The sequence below is a fragment of the Salmo salar genome, chromosome 17, assembly GCF_965601325.2.
Source record: "Salmo salar chromosome 17, fSalSal1, whole genome shotgun sequence".
In the NCBI taxonomy this organism is placed as follows: Eukaryota; Metazoa; Chordata; class Actinopteri; order Salmoniformes; family Salmonidae; genus Salmo; species Salmo salar.
Window position 1 is genome coordinate 8,378,007 of NC_138307.1, and position 18,355 is coordinate 8,396,361.

The window sequence follows — 18,355 nt, forward strand, 5'->3', positions numbered from 1 at the left end:
CTATTTGTATTGGACTATGTTGTAAGTAGGAGCTCTGTTGACATCTAGTGGATAAATTATGTATCAGTTTCTAGTCATTGTTGACAAATCGGCCCAGAAATCATGTTGTAATTATGCTGTAATATTTTCTGAGTTGAAGTGTGAAACTGCAACCTAAAAAAGATCTGTAACCTTAGACTATAACCTAAAAAAGATCTGTAACCTAAGACTATACCCTAAAAAAGATCTGTAACCTTAGACTATACCCTAAAAAAGATCTGTAACCTAATACTATGACCTAAAAAAGATCTGTAACCTTAGACTATACACTAAAAAATATCTGTAACCTTAGACTATACCCTAAAAAAGATCTGTAACCTTAGACTATACCCTAAAAAAAGATCTGTAACCTAATACTATGACCTAAAAAAGATCTGTAACCTTAGACTATAAACTAAAAAAGATCTGTAACCTTAGACTATACCCTAAAAAAGATCTGTAACCTTAGACTATACCCTAAAAAAGATCTGTAACCTTAGACTATAAACTAAAAAAGATCTGTAACCTTAGACTATAACCTAAAAAAGATCTGTAACCTAAGACTATAACCTAAAAAAGATCTGTAACCTAAGACTATAACCTAAAAAAGATCTGTAACCTTAGACTATACCCTAAAAAAGATCTGTAACCTAAGACTATAACCTGAAAAAGGTCCACGAACTGTGTAAACATGCAGATATTTATTGATTTAACTGCATGTGATTTAACAAATGGAAGACTAAAATCAAATCAAATCAAATGTATTTATATAGCCCTTATATCAGCTGATATATCAAAGTGCTGTACAGAAACCCAGCCTAAAACCCCAAACAGCAAGCAATGCCGGTGTAGAAGCACGGTGGCTAGGAAAACTCCCTAGAAAGGCCAAAACCTAGGAAGAAACCTAGAGAGGAACCAGGCTATGAGGGGTGGCCAGTCCTCTTCTGGCTGTGCCGGGTGGAGATTATAACAGAACATGGCCAAGATGTTCAAATGTTCATAAATTACCAGCATGGTCAAATGATAGTAATCACAGTGAACAGGTCAGGGTTCCATAGCCGCAGGCAGAACAGTTGAACAGTTGAAACTGGAGCAGCAGCACGGCCAGACTAGAGAAGACATTTTAAATGCACTGTCCCTTTAGTGGTTACAGAGGTCATATTTGCAGCAGTAGCTGTGGAGGAGTCCTCCCTCGATGCCCTGGAGATGTTCACACTCCTTGCTGCTGATGAATCCTTGGAAACATGACACCATTACAAGGAGAGAGAGGTGGACCGTGGGACACAAAACGGATGCAATCACAACCAGTGGCGGTTCTAGACCATTTCAACTGGGGGGGCCAAGCTGGGGCCAGTTGTACTGTTAGATGGTCCAGTTACATTAGACGTTATTGTTGTCGTATCGTTTTCTCCACTGCATTGCAGGCATTAGCAGGCAAAAGACCATGTTCATAATCATTAGTGTTCTGCGTTGCCACTGTCTAATAAAGGATGTAAAAAAAGAACGATAGCAAACATTTTTATGTAAAAATTATTTCATACTCCACATTTAGGGGGCCACAAGGGGTCCAAAATTGTTGTCACAGGGGCACTGCCCCCCCTCCCCCCCCCAGAACCGCCCCCCCCAGAACCGCCCCTGATTATAACATCAACAAACATACACAAACAATATAAAAACAAGATTTCACTGATCTTAATGTAGCAGATTATGAGACATTGGGGAAGAGAGAAATTAGAGTGAGTGGAACCTTGATTTGTGGCTTTCTCACATTTGATCTGAAATAATTCATTCCAATAACCAAGTGATAAATGAGACCTCTCCACACACAGCTTCATTAGGAGTGTCTGGGCGACACCGGTAACACTGGGCGACACCGGTAACACTCTCCTACACCTAGACAATACAGTACCACAAACTCAGTTTTTAAATATTTTTTTGTAAAACTTTAATATTGTGTTCTTATATATCAGTATATTGTATATTCACTGAATCAATTAGGTTGTTAATACAGTTCACAAACACTATACAGCATGTTATTGTCATGAACACAGAGTGGAAGAGTTTCAATGTTGTTTTGAAGTTATTTCCGGAACATTCTATTCACTCACATACCACAAATAGAACGCATCAGAAGAAGGAAAGATATAGCCACGACTCTCATCTTCACTGCTTAACCAAACACAGGATAGTCCGAGATATTTTCATTACAAGGTATTTTAGAATGGCTATGTAATTGTCACCTACAGAATGTAATAATCTAATAAAATAAAAGTTATTGTGCTTCACATGTGTATGTGGAACTCTAGTGTTAACTCAGTGCTGTCCTCATATACGTAAACTGTATTTTCACTGTTACGTAAATACAACTTTATCACTGAAGTTCCTGATAAAGATGGTGTAGTGTTCTGGGAATTGTGACACGGCAGGCTGCCATGGGAATTGTTCTAGGAATGCCACCTGGATCTTTCCCACTTGGTCACTATAGTAACAGCATTGCAGCTCAAGCCTTGGGTGGTGGCAAATAGTGCTGCTCAGTGCTCATGTTTTATGCCATCAACTTACCTGACCAATCACATGCTAAAGAGTCAGATGATATCTGTATAAGCCCATCTATTTTATCAAACTGAATCATGCTTTCAAGTTAAAGCTGACATCAATAAACTAATGCAAACTGTTGGGGAACAAAGAAACTTTTATTTTGTAACTACTTCACAACAGTAACGGATGGTAAATGGACTACATATGTGGTACTCTTGCGGTGCCAGACATCATACCAAATTATAGAATCAACTATGGTGGTCAACGGTTGTCTCAGTTGCATAGGTCAGAGGAACAGCACCTGACATGAATGTTCTCACTCTCGTCTCCAAACATCCGGCATTCTGACATCTGCATGCATCTCTTGAATGTTGAGAGAGGATTGAAAATACCAGATACCTAAGAAAAATAACCTGGGCCTGTATTTATAAAGCATCTCAGAGTTCTGATCCAGGAATAGGTCCTTCGTGTTCATATAGTCTTATTCGTTATGATCGAAAAGGCAAAACTGATCCAAGATCAGCACTCCTGCTCCAAAATGTGTGTGTTTTACTGATCATTTAAAACTTGTAGGTCGCACAGATGAAGCACAAGGTAAAGTGGCCAAGTGAAGGAGGGAGCTACATATGAAGTGAGTGTTTCAATGTGATTCTAGCGCAGATGTTTTTTTTCTCTCTTTGGCAGGTCTCCAGTGTGTCCCAGCTATGGTCTCCACAGCCACTGTCAAGACGTTTGTTTCACCTTAGGCCCTCTCCTGGAAATACAGTAGACCAGCATTATCTCTGGTGTAGTTTAGTAGTTTGGTAAACCTGACTGAACGCTTCACGTTTAACAATGGTGAAAACATTTGTTTAGTAGCTTGATTAAACCTGACTGAATGCTGCATATTAAACAATGCTGAAAAAATGATTTCACAATGGTTCAGTCTGGTTAATAACCAGGCAAGTATTCAGTGAGACAGTTTATGATACCTAGTAAGACACAGAGTACTCTTTTTGGGTAGACTCGCCATAGCTTAAAGCCAGCAGCAGGAGAAGGAGAGAAACACACACCACTTTCATCTTTCCTTCTCGTCAGGTGTCTTTTGAGCTGTCATTTTAACGATAGAACATATGTCATCAACGAGTGCTTAGTGTGACTAACGTATACAGTTGGTCCTGTCCCGGCGCTTCACATGCAGGCTTGTGTATAATGATAGACATGGTGAAACCCAAGTAGCACAATTTAATTGAGACAAATATTTGTCACACTTTACAACTTTTTAAGCATTTTAGCGTTTGTGTTTGTTCTCGTAGCGATTTCGACGCTTTTTTATAGTGTGTTGTTGTTATGAGCAATAAATAGTGAAGTAGTTGAAGGTAGGCTACAACTCAAACAGAATCTCTGACCTGGTTAAGTTTCCTTTCTTTTTCTTTCTTTCTGGTCCAATAAATTGTATTTTGATTCTAGCTTTCCTTTCCCTGCTCCTCACCATATGTCATGAAGCAGCTAATATACTTGAATCTATTCTGTGATATTCATTAGGCAATGTTCTATTTATTCAGGTTTAGCACATATATTGGATTGTGGGGCAGCTATATCACAAAAATGTCTAAACTACAGTTGTTGCGTGTGAAAACTAAAAGAAGAAAGACAGATGGGAATAAAAGGCAGGATCATGTGGACAACACACTTAGGAAAGTAAAGCAACTCTAAATCATTCACGCTGTGGGTTTCAGATAAGTAGATGCACAATTTTCTTTTGTAAAATGTTCAGTGTGAATGAAGTTTGATTTTAGTTGACTGATTATATAATGATTAGAAAGTTAAGCTATTATTTGGAGGGAGAAATGAGATGACAGCTCTTTAAAAGTATTTTTGTGGTAGTTGAAGAACTACGTAGAATAGGTTCGTATTCAGACCTACTGATAGCTAGCTGAAGTTGTATCTATATTAAATAAACTCTTTAGGCTAACAGTGATCACTGAAAAGTACATATCCGGAAGAAAATGTGCTGTGTTTGCTAGCATGTTTCAAAGTATGTATGGTTTTGAAATACATTATAAACTCAGCAAAAAAAGTGACGTCCCTTTTTCAGGACCCTGTCTTTCAAAGATAATTCGTAAAAATCAAAATAACTTCACAGATCTTCAATTGTAAAGGGTTTAAACACTGTTTCCCATGCTTGTTCAATGAACCATAAACAATTAATGAACATGCACCTGTGGAACGATCATTAAGACACTAACAGCTTACAGACGGTAGGCAATTAAGGTCACCGTTATGAAAACTTAGGATACTAAAGAGACCTTTCTACTGACTCTGAAAAACACCAAAAGAAAGATGCCCAGGGTCCCAGCTCATCTGCGTGAACGTGCCTTAGGCATGCTGCAAGGAGGCATGAGGACTGCAGATATAGCCAGGGCAATAAATTGCAATGTCTGTACTGTGAGATGCCTAAGAGAGTGCTACAGGGAGACAGGACGGACAGCCGATCGTGCTCGCAGTGGCAGACCACGTGTAACACTTGCACAACACCTGCAGGACAGGTACAGGATGGTAACAACAACTGCCCGAGTTACACCAGGAATGCACAATCCCTCCATCAGTGCTCAGACCGTCCACAATAGGCTGAGAGAGGCTGGACTGCGGGCTTGTAGGACTGTTGTAAGGCAGGTCCTCACCCGACATCACCGGCAACAATGTTGCCTATGGGCACAAACCCACCATCGCTGGATTAGACAGAACTGGCAAAAAGTGCTCTTTACTGATGATTTGCGGTTTTGTCTCACCAGGGGTGATGGTCGGATTCGCGTTTATCGTCGAAGGAATGAGCGTTACACCGTTACACCAAGGCCTGTACTCTGGAGGGGGATCGATTTGGAAGTGGAGGGTCCATCATGGTCTGGGGCGGTGTGTCACAGCATCATCGGACTGAGCTTGTTGTCATTGCAGGCAATCTCAACACTGTGCGTTACAGGGAAGATATCCTCCTCCCTCATGTGGTACCCTTCCTGCAGGCTCATCCTGACATGACCCTCCAGCATGACAATGCCGCCAGCCATACTGCTCATTCTGTGCGTGATTTCCTGCAAGACAGGAATGTCAGTGGTCTGCCATTGCCAGCGAAGAGCCCGGATCTCAATCCCATTGAGCACGTCTGGGACCTGTTGCATCTGAGGGTGAGGGCTTGGGCCATTCCCCACAGAAATGCCTTGGTGGAAGAGTGGGGTAACATCTCACAGCAAGAACTGGCAAATCTGGTGCAGTCCATGAGGAGGAGATGCACTGCAGTACTTAAAGCAGCTGGTGGCCACACCAGATACTGACTGTTACTTTTTATTTTGACCCCGACCCCCCCTTTGTTCAACGACACATTATTCAATTTCTGTTAGTCACATGTCTGTGGAACTTGTTCAGTTTATGTCTCAGTTGTTGAATCTTGCTATGTTCATACAAATATTTACACATGTTAAGTTTGCTTAAAATAAACAGTGGACAGTGAGAGGACGTTTCTTTTTTTGCTGAGTTCTGTAGTGGTAGTGTCTGCACTAGTAATGGTGGTACTGTAACTGGTTATAGTTGACAAAGTAGGGTAAAGGAAAAGTTAGGATAGCCTGAACATGTGAAAATTGGTTTGGTGTATCTAGCTTCAACGGTTCAAGAGTTACTGTTGGTGGGTTATTTTATACAAATTTATATAGTTAGTTAATAAAATAATTAGAATTTAGGATAGCCTGAACATGTGAAAGTTAGTTTGGTGTATGTAGTTTGAACAGTTAAAGAGTTGCTGTTGGTGAGTTATATTATGCTAATTTATGCAATGGTATATAGTTAATTCAAGTTTTAAGTAATTTGAAGTTAGGATAGCCTGAACATGTGAAAATTGGTTTGGTGCTGTGACGATCGTCGAAAGGAGGAGACCAAGGTGCAGCGTGGTAAGTGCTCATGTTCAGTATTTATTATAACTCAGAACACTAAATCAAAATAATAAACGGAAAACGAACGTCACGTTCTGCAGGCTTACTGAGCTGTACAAAGACAAGATCCCACACTGAAGGAGGGAAAAGGGCTGCCTAAGCATGATTCCCAATCAGAGACAACGATAGACAGCTGCCTCTGATTAGGAACCATACTCGGCCAAAACAAAGAAATACATCACATAGAATGCCCGCCCCACACCCTGTTCTAACAAAATAGAGAAATAAAACGTCTCTCTCAGGTCAGGGCGTGACAGTACCCCCCCGCAAACCTGAACCTATAGGGGAGGGTCCGGGTGGGCATCTACCCATGGTGGCGGCTCCGCTTCGGGGCGTAGCCCCTGCTCCGCCCACTGATCCCTACGCTTTTGTGCCACCGGACCGTGGATCGTCGGAGAACCGGACCGTAGATCATCGCCGGAGGCTCCGGGCTGCAGGCCCTCAGGAGGTTCCGGGCTGGGGACCGTCGCTGCAGGTTCCATGCCATGAATCATCACTGCAGGCTCCGCGCCATGGATCACCACTGGAGGCTTTGTGCCATGGATCATCAACACAGGCTTCTTACGTGGAGCCGGAACAGGTCTCACCGAACTGGGGACTGTCGCCGGAAACTCTGGACTGGGAACTGTCACCAGAGGCCTGATGCGTGGGGCTGGCACAGGTGGCGCCAGACTGGTAACATGCACCTCAGGGCGAGTACGGAGAGCAGGAACAGGACACACCGGACCGGACCGGAGAGACTCATTGGAGGCCGGGTGCGTGGAGCAGGTACAGGTGGAGCCAGACTGGTAACACGCCCCTCAGGGCGAGTACGGGGAGCTGACTCAGATGGCACCAAACTGATAACACGTTCCTTTGGGAAAAATCCGTGCATCCTCCACCAACGCAACAACGCTCCCATATCTATCTTCTCCTGGATTGACTCTGGTCCCCTCCTCAGGTCCGTCGACTGCTCCATGTGCCCCCCCCCCAAAAAAAATAAATGTATCTTGGGGTTTCTGTGGCCTTCCTTCCCGACTTCGTAGCTGTCCCTCCTTCGCTGCTTCCGCCTGCTTCCCTGGCAGGCTCTTGTCTCCTGCCACTATTCCTTCCAAAGTCCAGGATATACTCCTCCTAATCTTCTCAAAAGTCCACTGGTCCATACCACGCTGCTTGGTCATATTGTGATGGGATCTTCTGTGACGGTTGTTGTAGGATGAAGCGGACCAAAGTGCAGCGTGATTATCGTTCCACATATTTTATTGAACTGTGAAACTTCGCAATACATACAAAATAAACTGAATGAACAAAAACAACAAACCGTGACGAAGAGTTATCATACACTTACTCAGAATCAATCTCCCACAAACCCAGGTGGGAAAAACACCTACTTAAGTATGATCTCCAATTAGAGACAACCATGACCAGCTGCCTCTAATTGGAGATCATCCCAAACAAAACCCAACATAGAAATACAAAACTAGAACATAACAACATAGACAATCTAAACTAGAAAAAAAAAACTGTCACGCCCTGACCTACTCTACCATAGAAAATAACAGCTTTCTATGGTCAGGACGTGACAGGTGCATCTTGCTTGAACGATTCAAGAGTAACTGTTGGTGAGTTATTATATGCTAAAATAAGACCTTGTTGGGCAGACTCACCAAAGCTACATGCCAGCAGCAGGAGAAGGAGAGAAAAACATACAGCTTTCATCTTTCCTCTGTTGTTCTTCAGGAGTCTTTAGATCTGTCTTCCAACAATATAAAGTGCATCATCAAAGACTCCCTTTATATGGTGGGATTATGCTATGTCCAACAATTACAACATGTACTGTAAGTCTATGTAGGTCTACCTCTTATATACTTTAAATGTGCAGAAACATTCTGAAACCAACCATTTCACAACCCAAGTAGCACAATATCATGAGACAAAGTTATGAAGAGCAATAGATTGTGGAGTAGTTGCTCACCTGATTGTACTTCCTTTAGATGTGTGTTGAGCTCTCTTTTACTTTACTTTCCTCTCCTTCTCTTTTTATACAGCATAATATGCTAATAAAGCTGCTATCTATGAGTCACTTGTGTGAGATAATGGCAATATTTACTCAGGTTTAGTAGTTCCCTTAGCCTACTCGATATACAGTAGCAAGAAAAAGTATGTGAACCCTTTGGGATTACCTGGATTTCTGCATATATTAGTCATACAATTTGATCTGATGTTCATCTAAGTCACAACAATAGGCAAACACAGTCTGCTTAAACTAATAACACACAAACAATTATACGTTTTCATGTCTTTATTGAATACATCATTTAAACATTCACAGTGTAGGTTGGAAAAAGTATGTGAACCCCTAGGCTAATAACTTTTCCAAAAGCTAATTGGAGTCAGGAGTCAACTAACCTGGAGTCCAATTAATGAGACTAGATTGGAGATGTTGGTTAGAGCTGCCTAGCCCTATAAAAAACACTCACAAAATGTGCATTTCCTATTCACAAGAAGCATTGCCTGATGGGACCCATGCCTCGAAACGAAAGAGGTCTCAGAAGACCTAAAATTAAGAATTTTTGACTTGCCTAAAGCTGGAAAGGGTTACAAAAGTATCTCTAAAAGCCTTGATATTCATAAAGTCCACGGTAAGACAAATTGTCTATAAATAGAGAAAGTTCAGCACTGTTGCTACTCTCCCTAGGAGTGGCCATCCTGCAGTCCAAAGATGACTACAAGAGCACAGTGCAGAATGCTCACTGAGGTTAAGAAGAATCCTAGTGTCACGGTTGTCGTCGGGAAAGGAGGACCAAAACGCAGCAGGAATGTGGATGCTCATCTTGATATTTATTGAAACCAAGAAAACACCAAAATAACAAACGACGAAGAACTCACGAACAACCAAACAGTCTTGTAAGGCTCACACACACAAAACAAGAGACAATCTCCCACAAACACTAAACCAAACACATACCCATATATAGGACTCTCAATCAGAGGCAACGAGAAAGCACCTGCCTCCAATTGAGAGTCCAACCCCCCATTAACCTAAACATAGAAATACAACTAACTAGACTAAACATAGAAATACATTAACAAGGAACAGTGCCCAAAAACCCCAGAATACCTAAATCAAATACCCTTCTACAAAAAACACCACCCCGAACCACATAAAACAAATACCCTCTGCCACGTCCTGACCAAACTACAATAACAAATAACCCTTATACTGGTCAGGACGTGACACCTAGAGTGTCAGCTAAAGACTTATAGAAATCTCTGGAACATGGTAACATCTCTGTTGACAAGTCTACAATATGTAAAACACTAACAAGAATGGTGTTCATGGAAGGACACCACGGAAGAAGCCACTGCTGTCCAAAAAAAACATTGCTGCAAGTCTGAAGTTCTCAAAAAAGTGCACCTGGATGTTCCACAGCGCTCCTGGCAAAATATTCTGTGGACTGATTAAACTAAAGTTGAGTTATTTGGAAGGAACACACAACACTATGTGTGGAGAAAAAATAGGCACAGCACACCAACATCAAAACCTCATCCCAACTGTAAAGTATGGTGGAGGGAGAGTCATGGTTTGGGGCTGCTTTGCTGCCTCAGGGCCTGGACAGCTTGCTATCATCGACGGAAAAATGAATTCCCAAGTTTATCAAGACATTTAGCAGGAGAATGTAAGGCTAACTGTCCGCCAATTGAAGCTCAACAGAAGTTGGGTGATGCAACAGAACAACGATCTAAAACACAGAAGTAAATCAACAACAGAATGGCTTCAACAGAAGAAAATACGCTGTCTGGAGTGGCCCAGTCAGAGTCCTGACCTCAATCCGATTTAAAATGCTGTGGCATGACCTCGAGAGCGGTTCACACCAGACATCCTTAGAATATTACTGAACTGAAACAGTTTTGTAAAGAGGAATGGTCCAAATTTCCTCCTAAACGTTGTGCAGGTCTTATCCGCAACTACAGAAAACGGAGGGTCAACCAGTTATTAAATCCAAGGGTTCACATACTTTTTCCACCCTACACTGTGAGTGTTTACACGGTATGTTCAATAAAGACATGAAAACGTATAATTGCTTGTGTTATTAGTTTAAGCAGACTGTGTTTGTCTATTGTTGTGACTTAGACTCAAACTGTATGACCAATTTATGCAGAAATCCAGGTAATTCCAAAAGGTTCACATACATTTTCTTGCAAATATACTTTTTGAAGCAGTTGCTTTCTCAGATCTGTATTCAAATAGTTAAACAAAAGTAGTTACTTTCTCAGATCTGTATTTAAATAGCTTAGAAAAGTAGTCAATTTCACTGAATAATTTTTACTTTCCACAAAGCACAGTTAAAACTATAGTTATCCATGGTCTGCTCTGTTCCACATGTGGACATTCCACATCGGGACAGAGTGTGTAATGATCATTTTAAGATATCAAACCCTCAACAGAACAACTACATGTAGTCTATATTTTCTGTGGAGGTATTGGGTAATACTTAATATAGGCTGTATATGACTTGTATTTGACTTATCATGTATAAACTGAACTTGCTCAGTGCAATGGTCATGTTTCAGGCCATCACCTGGCTAATCACATGTTAATTATGTCAAACATAAATAATAAATAAATGCTAACTGTTTGGAAAAAAGCACAACTTTATTTCTGTTACTTCTTGACAGTTTCAATCATGTGCATTGATTAGTACAATTAATGGACTGTACAGTATACAGTATGGTAGACAGAGGATGTGTCTCTCAGTTGCATTGGTTGGTGGTGCAGCAATAGGCATCAATGTCCTTGTTGCTTCCCAGCAGCATGCATTCTGACATCTTCATGCATCTCTTGAAGTATGAGATAGCTGTGGAGAGAGAGAAGCGAGACAGGATAAAACACCAGACACAGAAGACAAACCAGCATATTTTCTTGATTGGATAAAGCAAACGTTTTCCTTAGACGTCAATCAAAAGGATCCAATATTTGGTGTTTTACAAATTGGTTACTGATCCTAGGGTTAAACACAGTAAAGTGCCTAGTGAAGGGATATATACAGATGAAACTCAGGGAATACTGCCTAGTAAAGGGGATAATAGATACGTACGGAGTGGGGGCTTGAATAACACCGTGCCGCATGTGTCATGGTCAAAACGGCAGGTCTCCACTGTGTTTCTGCAGCCTTTGCCAACACAACGGTTGCATTTCAGACCCTCTCCTGGAGAAAACAGAAGAACAGCATTATCTCTGTTGTATTGGAGTGTGTCTGGTTATCCATTGTGTAGACTGGGAGACTGGAGAATAAAGAATGGAGATGAGAATAAGCAAGCAAGCTTTAATCTGGTACATGTGTTTATTTGGCATTGTCCCTGTCAAATAAAGACATGAAATAAGATGAAGACCTTGATGGGCAGACTCACCAAAGCTACATGCCAGCAGCAGGAGAAGGAGAGAAAAACATACAGCTTTCATCTTTCCTTTCTTCGGGAGTCTTTTGATCTGTCGTTCCAACAATAGAAAAAAGGCATCACCAAAAACTCCCTCTATTGTTTCAGTATGATATATTGGATAAAGTAATAAAGACAGACACCAATGTCTAGTTCAATAGCCTTGTTCATGCATTGTACAAATCCCTACACGCGGAGTCCGGGGAACAGTCCGGCTAGTCGATTACCTATCAACTAGACTCCGTAACATCATCCTTTTCAATAGAAAGTGCAAACATAACAGCATAACATTAAATTCTTAACAATCAAGTCATAACAATTAAGAACGCATGACATTTTCTTTTTACTTCAGTTGTCATCTTCCTTTCTTTTTAAATTTTCTTTTTTTCTTTATTTTCTTTTATTTTATTTATTTTTATTTTTTAAATGTTTATTTTTATAAACAGGAGGACAAGTTAACACAGTCTCTTGCTTACAGAGTAAGCCTGTCCGGTGGCTTGCACAGCCGACCCACCCGTGAGTAAGTATTGGCTCTGACAGGGGTAGGATTAGGGCCACGAGCTGGAGAGCTTGGTGGGGTAGAAGCCTCACCTTCAGTTGGCTCATGTCTCAATTCTGCACCTCTTACCCTTAGGCCTGGACTGTGATCCATCTCATCTAGGTGAGTGTATGGCGTGTTCTGGTTTGTCCGCTCTGCTATGCGCAGATCCACCCGATTGCGACGATAGAGGGAGCCACCAACATCCACCAGGTAAGAGCGTGGTGCAACTCTCTGTAGGCACGTGCCCAGCCTCCAAAGTCCTGTGTGGTCTCCCGGCAGCGGTTTCATCCTTATCGTTTCACCCACCTCCAGTTCTGGTAGGTCTCGAGCAGTCCGGTCGTAGAAGCACTTAGCGAGCTGCTTTCTGCGACGCAGTTTGTCCGTGACGCCAACCATGACGCAGGGCTCAAGTAGCTTGTTAGCTACGGGGATGGTAGTCTTCAGACGTCTGGACAGAAGGCGTTGTGCTGGGCTGCTGTCCATGTTTTCGGTGGGTGTGTTCCTCCACTGTAAGATCGCTTTCCATGGGTCGTTGCTGTCGCGCGCGGCCCTGCTTAACAGGTTTTTTGCAATCTTGACAGCTGACTCTGCCTTGCCATTTGCTTTTGGGTGTCTTGGAGAGGAGGTTACATGGTCAAACTCCCATTCTGAGGCGAAACGCTTGAACTGTGCAGTGAATTGTGGGCCATTGTCCGTGATTACCTTGTCAGGCTGACCTTGCCTGGCAAACTGCGCCTTGCAGCGCTTTATGACCGTCTCTGCAGACAAGTCAGGGAGCAGTTCAATTTCCCAAAAGTCAGAGTAGTGATCCACAATGAGAAGATAGTCCTTTTGTCTGTGGCTGAATAAGTCCATGCTGACGATTTGCCAGGCCCTTGTGGGCAGTTCGTGTGACATCATGGTTTCCTTTTGCTGTTCATGAGCGTACTCGTTGCATGTGGTACAGTTGCTGACAAAGTCTTTAATTTCTGCTTGCACGTTTGGCCAGTATAATGTTTCACGAGCCTGGCGGTAGCATGCGTCACCTCCAACGTGACTGGAGTGTATGCGGGTAAGCATCTCTGGACGTAGTGATTTGGGAATAATGACCTTCTGACCTCTGAACAAGACGCCATTTTGCACGCTGATCTCATCTCGAAAGGTCCAGTATTCTCTCACTGTGAAAGGTGTCTCCTCTTTCAGGTATGGCCAACCTGCGAGAGCCATGGACTTCAGTGATTGTAGGTGTTCGTCCTTGTCAGTGTGTTGCCTGATCTGGGCTAGGCGGTGATCTGTGACGTTTAAGTAGTCTGCCTGATTGATCTGTTGAACATCTTGTTGTTCCTGCTGTAGCGAACAGATGGCCTGCCGCTGATAGGCAGTGCCTCTGCCTGTACATTGTGCCGTTGCCCTGCTCAGTGTGTCGCTGATGTACATCTCTGGTCCTGGCTTGTAAATGACCTTCAGGCTGTAGTTTTGCAGAGTCAGGAGCATGCTTTGAAGCCTCTTGGGCGCGTTGAGGAGAGGTTTACTGAATATGGCAATGAGTGGTTTGTGGTCAGTTTCAGCGGTGACCAGCTCTCGACCATACAAGTAGTGATGGAATCGCTGGCAAGAGAAGACGATGCTGAGGCACTCTTTCTCAATTTGTGCATAGTTCTGTTCGGTGGGGGTGAGCGCTCTCGAGGCAAACGCAACGGGTTGGCCTTCCTGCATAAGGCAGCATCCAAGTCCCCTTTGACTGGAGTCACTCTGGATTGTGACAGGCTTCGTGACGTCGTAGTAGCGCAACACTGGCATGGATGAAGCCAGAGATTTCATCTCCTGCACCGCTGCCTCGTGCTTGGGTAGCCAGTGCCATGGTGTGTCTTTGTCCAGCAACCGGCGCAGAGGCTCACAGACTGCTGATAGGTGTGGCATGAACTTTGCAAGATAGTTTGCAAAACCGATGAGACGCTGTACTCCTTTTGCATCAGATGGGTTTGGCATGTCGAGGATCGCTCGGACCTTGTCTGGGTCCGGCTTCAGGCCTTTTGCCGAAAGAATGTGGCCATGGAAGTGGACGTCTTTCACCTTGAACTGTAGTTTCTTCAGGCCAAGACGAAGCTTAACTGTTCGACAGCGCTCCATCAGTGCCAGGAGCTTCACATCGTGGTCGCGTTCTGCTTCATCGTCTGTGTCACCACAGCCTACGATCAGGACATCATCAGCGATGGGTTCAATGCCCTTGAGCCCAGCCAGTAACTCGTGCTGCTTGCGTTGGTATACCTCAGGTGCCACTGAGACACCAAACGGGAGCTTGAGCCAGCGTTTCCGACCCCAGGGGGTCCAGAAGGTAGTCATGAAGCTGCTTTCTTCGTCCAGCTTGCATTGAAGGAATGCATCTCGGGCATCCACCAAGGTGAAAATCCTGGCCTTGGGAAGCTTGTAGAGGACATCCTCTAGTGTCGGCATGATGTAGTGGGATCGTTTCAATGCTTGGTTCAGATGCTTTGGGTCGATGCAGACCCTCAGCTTCTCTGGTTTTTTCACTATGACCATATTGCTGATCCAGTCAGTTGGTTCGGTCACAGATGTCATGTGGCCATCGGCCTCATACTTGTCCAGCTGGGCCTTCACAGCCACTTTCATTGCAATGGGCACATTGCGAGGAGCACACTGGACTGGAGTGATGCTCTCATCCACTTCAAAGTGTACCTCACCAGGCACTGATTCAACGGGCATGTTGAATACATCGTCATATCTGTTGAGTAGTTGTTCTTTGGACAGGGGTCCATGCTGGACATGATCCACAATGTGCAGGTCATTTGGTACAGTGAACTGCATCAGTCCCAGGCGTTCGCATGTAGAGCCTGAGAGGAGAGGATGTTGACTGGTTTTCACAATCTCAAACTCCAGCTTGTGTTTGCGTCCCCGAATAACACATTCGGTCTCAAAGGTGCCCATAGAGCTCATTAGCTCTCCTGAGTACAGCTTTAGTCTAGTATCGCTGGGCAATAGATGCGTGTCAGGTGCCAGATTGATTTTGTCTTTGTAGCTCATTACGTTGCATGTAGCACCGGAATCCAGTTGACATTGTTGTTGCTTGTTGTGTAATCGTAGTGTCACAAACCATTTCTTCCCTCTTGAGTGTACAGCCCCAATGGATTCATGCATGTAAATGTTACTTTCACTGTTCAGCCCTGAACATTGAGTGACATCATCAACACAGTGAATCTTGCCCTCACTCACCCTTCTTTTGCTTTTGAGACACACTTTTGCAAAGTGATTATTAGTTCCACAAGCTCTGCATGGTTTTCCATAGGCAGGGCAGTGCTCTTTGCCACGTGTGTGCGTATTCCCACAGTATATACATGCTACTGGGCTCTCTGTGTTCACCGTTCGTGGTGAATTACTCTGCCTTGATTGGTTTTGCCTGAATGTCTGCCTAGCAACAGCGTGAACAGTGTCAACGTCGGAGCGTGGGGTTTCGATTTCCATTGCTCTCATTCTCATGTCAGTGACTTCAGCAGTGCGGCACATTTCGATGGCAGTTACTAATGTTAAGCCTCTCTCTCTCAGTAGACGCCGGCGTGTATCCTCATTTGCAATTCCCAGTACTATTTTGTCACGAATCAATTCATCTTTCAATCCCCCGTATTCACAAGTGGCGGATTTTTCTCTCAAACGGGTTACAAAGTTGTGTACTGACTCACCCTCTTCCTGTTTGCAGCTTCCGAAAACGAACCGCTCGTAAATTACGTTTCTGGCGGGTTTGAAGTAATTCTCCAATGCATCCAATATAGCCTTTGCATCACACTGTTGTCGCGCTGTGAGGGTGAGATTGTGCCGGTAGATATGCCTGCATTCGCTGCCCATTAAACTCCTCAGAGTTGCCGCTTGTACCTCGTTGGGTTTCTCATGTAGACCGGTCGCCAGCGCATAGTCCTCGAATTCATCCCTGAAATTGTCCCAATTAGTATTCCAGTCCCCTGTGAGAACCATGGGATTAGGTGGCGGAATGTTCGCTGCCATAGCGATGGAATAGGAGACTTCTTTGCCTTCAGTCATCGAGGTAGGTAGTGATGCTAGCTAACCAGCTAACAACTAGTTGATCAGTGTTGTGACTAGGAATCGGCGTGTGTTCGCATATGGAACGTAACCGCGCCTATACTGTACTTAGCTACAAAAATAACAAACGTATGGTTTTCGAGCCACTTCTGATACCATGTTTCAGTATGATATATTGGATAAAGTAATAAAGACAGACACCAATGTCTAGTTCAATAGCCTTGTTCATGCATTGTACAAATCCCTACACGCGGAGTCCGGGGAACAGTCCGGCTAGTCGATTACCTATCAACTAGACTCCGTAACATCTATGCGGTGGGATTATGCGATGTTCAACAATTGCAACATGTAGGTCCACGTAAGTCTGATTTATTTGAAATGTGCAGAAACATTCTGAAACCAATCATTTCACAACCCCAGTAGCACAATATCATGAGACAAAGTTATTAGGAGCTGTAGATAGTAGAGTAGTTGCTCACCTGATTGTACTTCCTTTAGGTGTGTTGAGCTTCCTTGACTCTCCTGTCCTTCTCCTTCTCCTTTTATACAGCATAATATGCTAATAAAGCTGCTATCTATGAGTCACTTGTGTGAGATATTGGGCAATGTATTTACTCAGGTTTAGCACAAACAGTGCCCTATGTCTCTCTGTAAATAAATGGAAATTCACGGATTTCACGAGACAAAGGTTTGCAGTGTCGTGTTCCATACTGGGACATTCCACATTGGGACAGAGGGTTAAGAGAATTTCGAAACATTAAAGCTCAACAAAACAACTGACTGGTGTGCAAAGTTTATGTAAGAGGTGGTATTGGATGATGAATCATCTTATGTAAACAAGTTCTTATGACATTTAGACATATGTTGAAACCAGGAACAAAAGATTAAAATATCATTTTGCAATACTGAATGTATTTCATTGCCATTTGAACTGGGCTCCAGCCACATGCATACCAATGATACAGAAGATGAGTAGAGACAAGAAATGTCACCATGTCATTGGATTTAGGTTAAAAGCTGGGTGATAAAAAGAGGAAATGCCCTTACGTTGATGACCTTTTTCAAACCCAATCAGTATTCTATGTTGATTCAACGTCATCACATAGATTTTTGTGGGGTTATAATGACATGGAAACAACATTGACTCAACCAGTTTTTGTCCAGTGGGTAATGACTTTCGACTGAGCGATAATCTTGTAGGCCTACCTAGTAAATAGATTTCTGTGTGTGTGTGTGTGTGTGTGTGTGTGTGTGTGTGTGTGTGTATGTCTTTGATGGATTTCTGGTCGGATTAATAAGGCACTGTGGCAGTGATTGTGGCTATATGCCATGCTGACTGAATGGTGCTGGGACTCACCATAAGGGGAAGGGTAGGTCACTTTGGCACAGGCGTCCAGCTCAGGAGGACAGGTCTCCACAGTCCACACACAATCACCACTGCCTGGCGTGGCCCGGACACAGTTATGGCCCTGCAGGGCCTCACCTCAGAGAGGAGGGAGAGAAAGAGAGAGCAAGAAATAGAGAAACATTCATGAAAACACGACTAAATCTTGAAAGTCATTGGCCATAGTCATGGTGTGCAGTCTAGTGTGCACTACTGACCTACTATCGAGTTTTTTTTAAATCTGAACTTTTGAAAAGAAAAACATTAGGATGGTTCAACATGAAGAGATGATATTTACCATAGATGACGGCCACTAGGAGCAGGAGACCAAAAGCAAAGACTTTCATGTTTGGAAGTGGTTCTAGGAGAAAGAAAGACACATTTCAACAGTGTAACCTATATAGACACGACAGTTAACATATTGTTCAATACCTTAAAGTCTTTGTGTCCTAGGCTCAGACAGACATT

The 18,355-nt window shown here is 43.2% G+C and overlaps 1 protein-coding gene and 1 long non-coding RNA gene across 3 annotated transcripts; both read right to left on the reverse strand.

Annotated features, from left to right (window-relative positions):
- Positions 1-2,692: 2,692 nt before the first annotated feature.
- Positions 2,693-8,531, reverse strand: LOC106575243 (uncharacterized). The gene is made up of 3 exons (XR_014381082.1): positions 8,470-8,531; positions 8,162-8,246; positions 2,693-3,310 (listed from the first exon to the last, which is right to left on the reverse strand). It is a non-coding gene; the product is annotated as an uncharacterized LOC106575243 (long non-coding RNA).
- Positions 8,532-11,132: 2,601 nt separating this feature from the next.
- On the reverse strand, positions 11,133-17,141 carry LOC106575194 (uncharacterized). 2 transcript variants are annotated; one of them, XM_014151528.3, is made up of 4 exons: positions 16,983-17,141; positions 11,907-11,985; positions 11,594-11,704; positions 11,133-11,353 (listed from the first exon to the last, which is right to left on the reverse strand). In XM_014151528.3, the coding sequence occupies exons 2-4, from the start codon at positions 11,956-11,958 to the stop codon at positions 11,250-11,252; spliced, it is 267 nt and encodes an 88-aa protein (XP_014007003.1). In that variant the 5' UTR covers positions 11,959-11,985; positions 16,983-17,141; the 3' UTR covers positions 11,133-11,249. The 2 variants fall into 2 exon arrangements, with proteins under 2 accessions (XP_014007003.1, XP_082819528.1); XM_082963402.1 differs by lacking the exon at positions 16,983-17,141 and having other exon boundaries at positions 11,907-12,009.
- Positions 17,142-18,355: the final 1,214 nt, after the last annotated feature.

Excerpts from the sequence above, each read along its gene's own strand:
- LOC106575194 (XM_014151528.3), bottom strand. The coding sequence starts at position 11,958 with ATGAAAGCTGTATGTTTTTCTCTCCTTCTCCTGCTGCTGGCATGTAGC. Across the intron at positions 11,705-11,906 it reads GCTGCTGGCATGTAGCTTTG|GAGAGGGTCTGAAATGCAAC; the intron begins GTGAGTCTGCCC and ends TGTTTTCTCCAG. Across the intron at positions 11,354-11,593 it reads GTTATTCAAGCCCCCACTCC|CTATCTCATACTTCAAGAGA; the intron begins GTACGTATCTAT and ends CTCTCTCCACAG.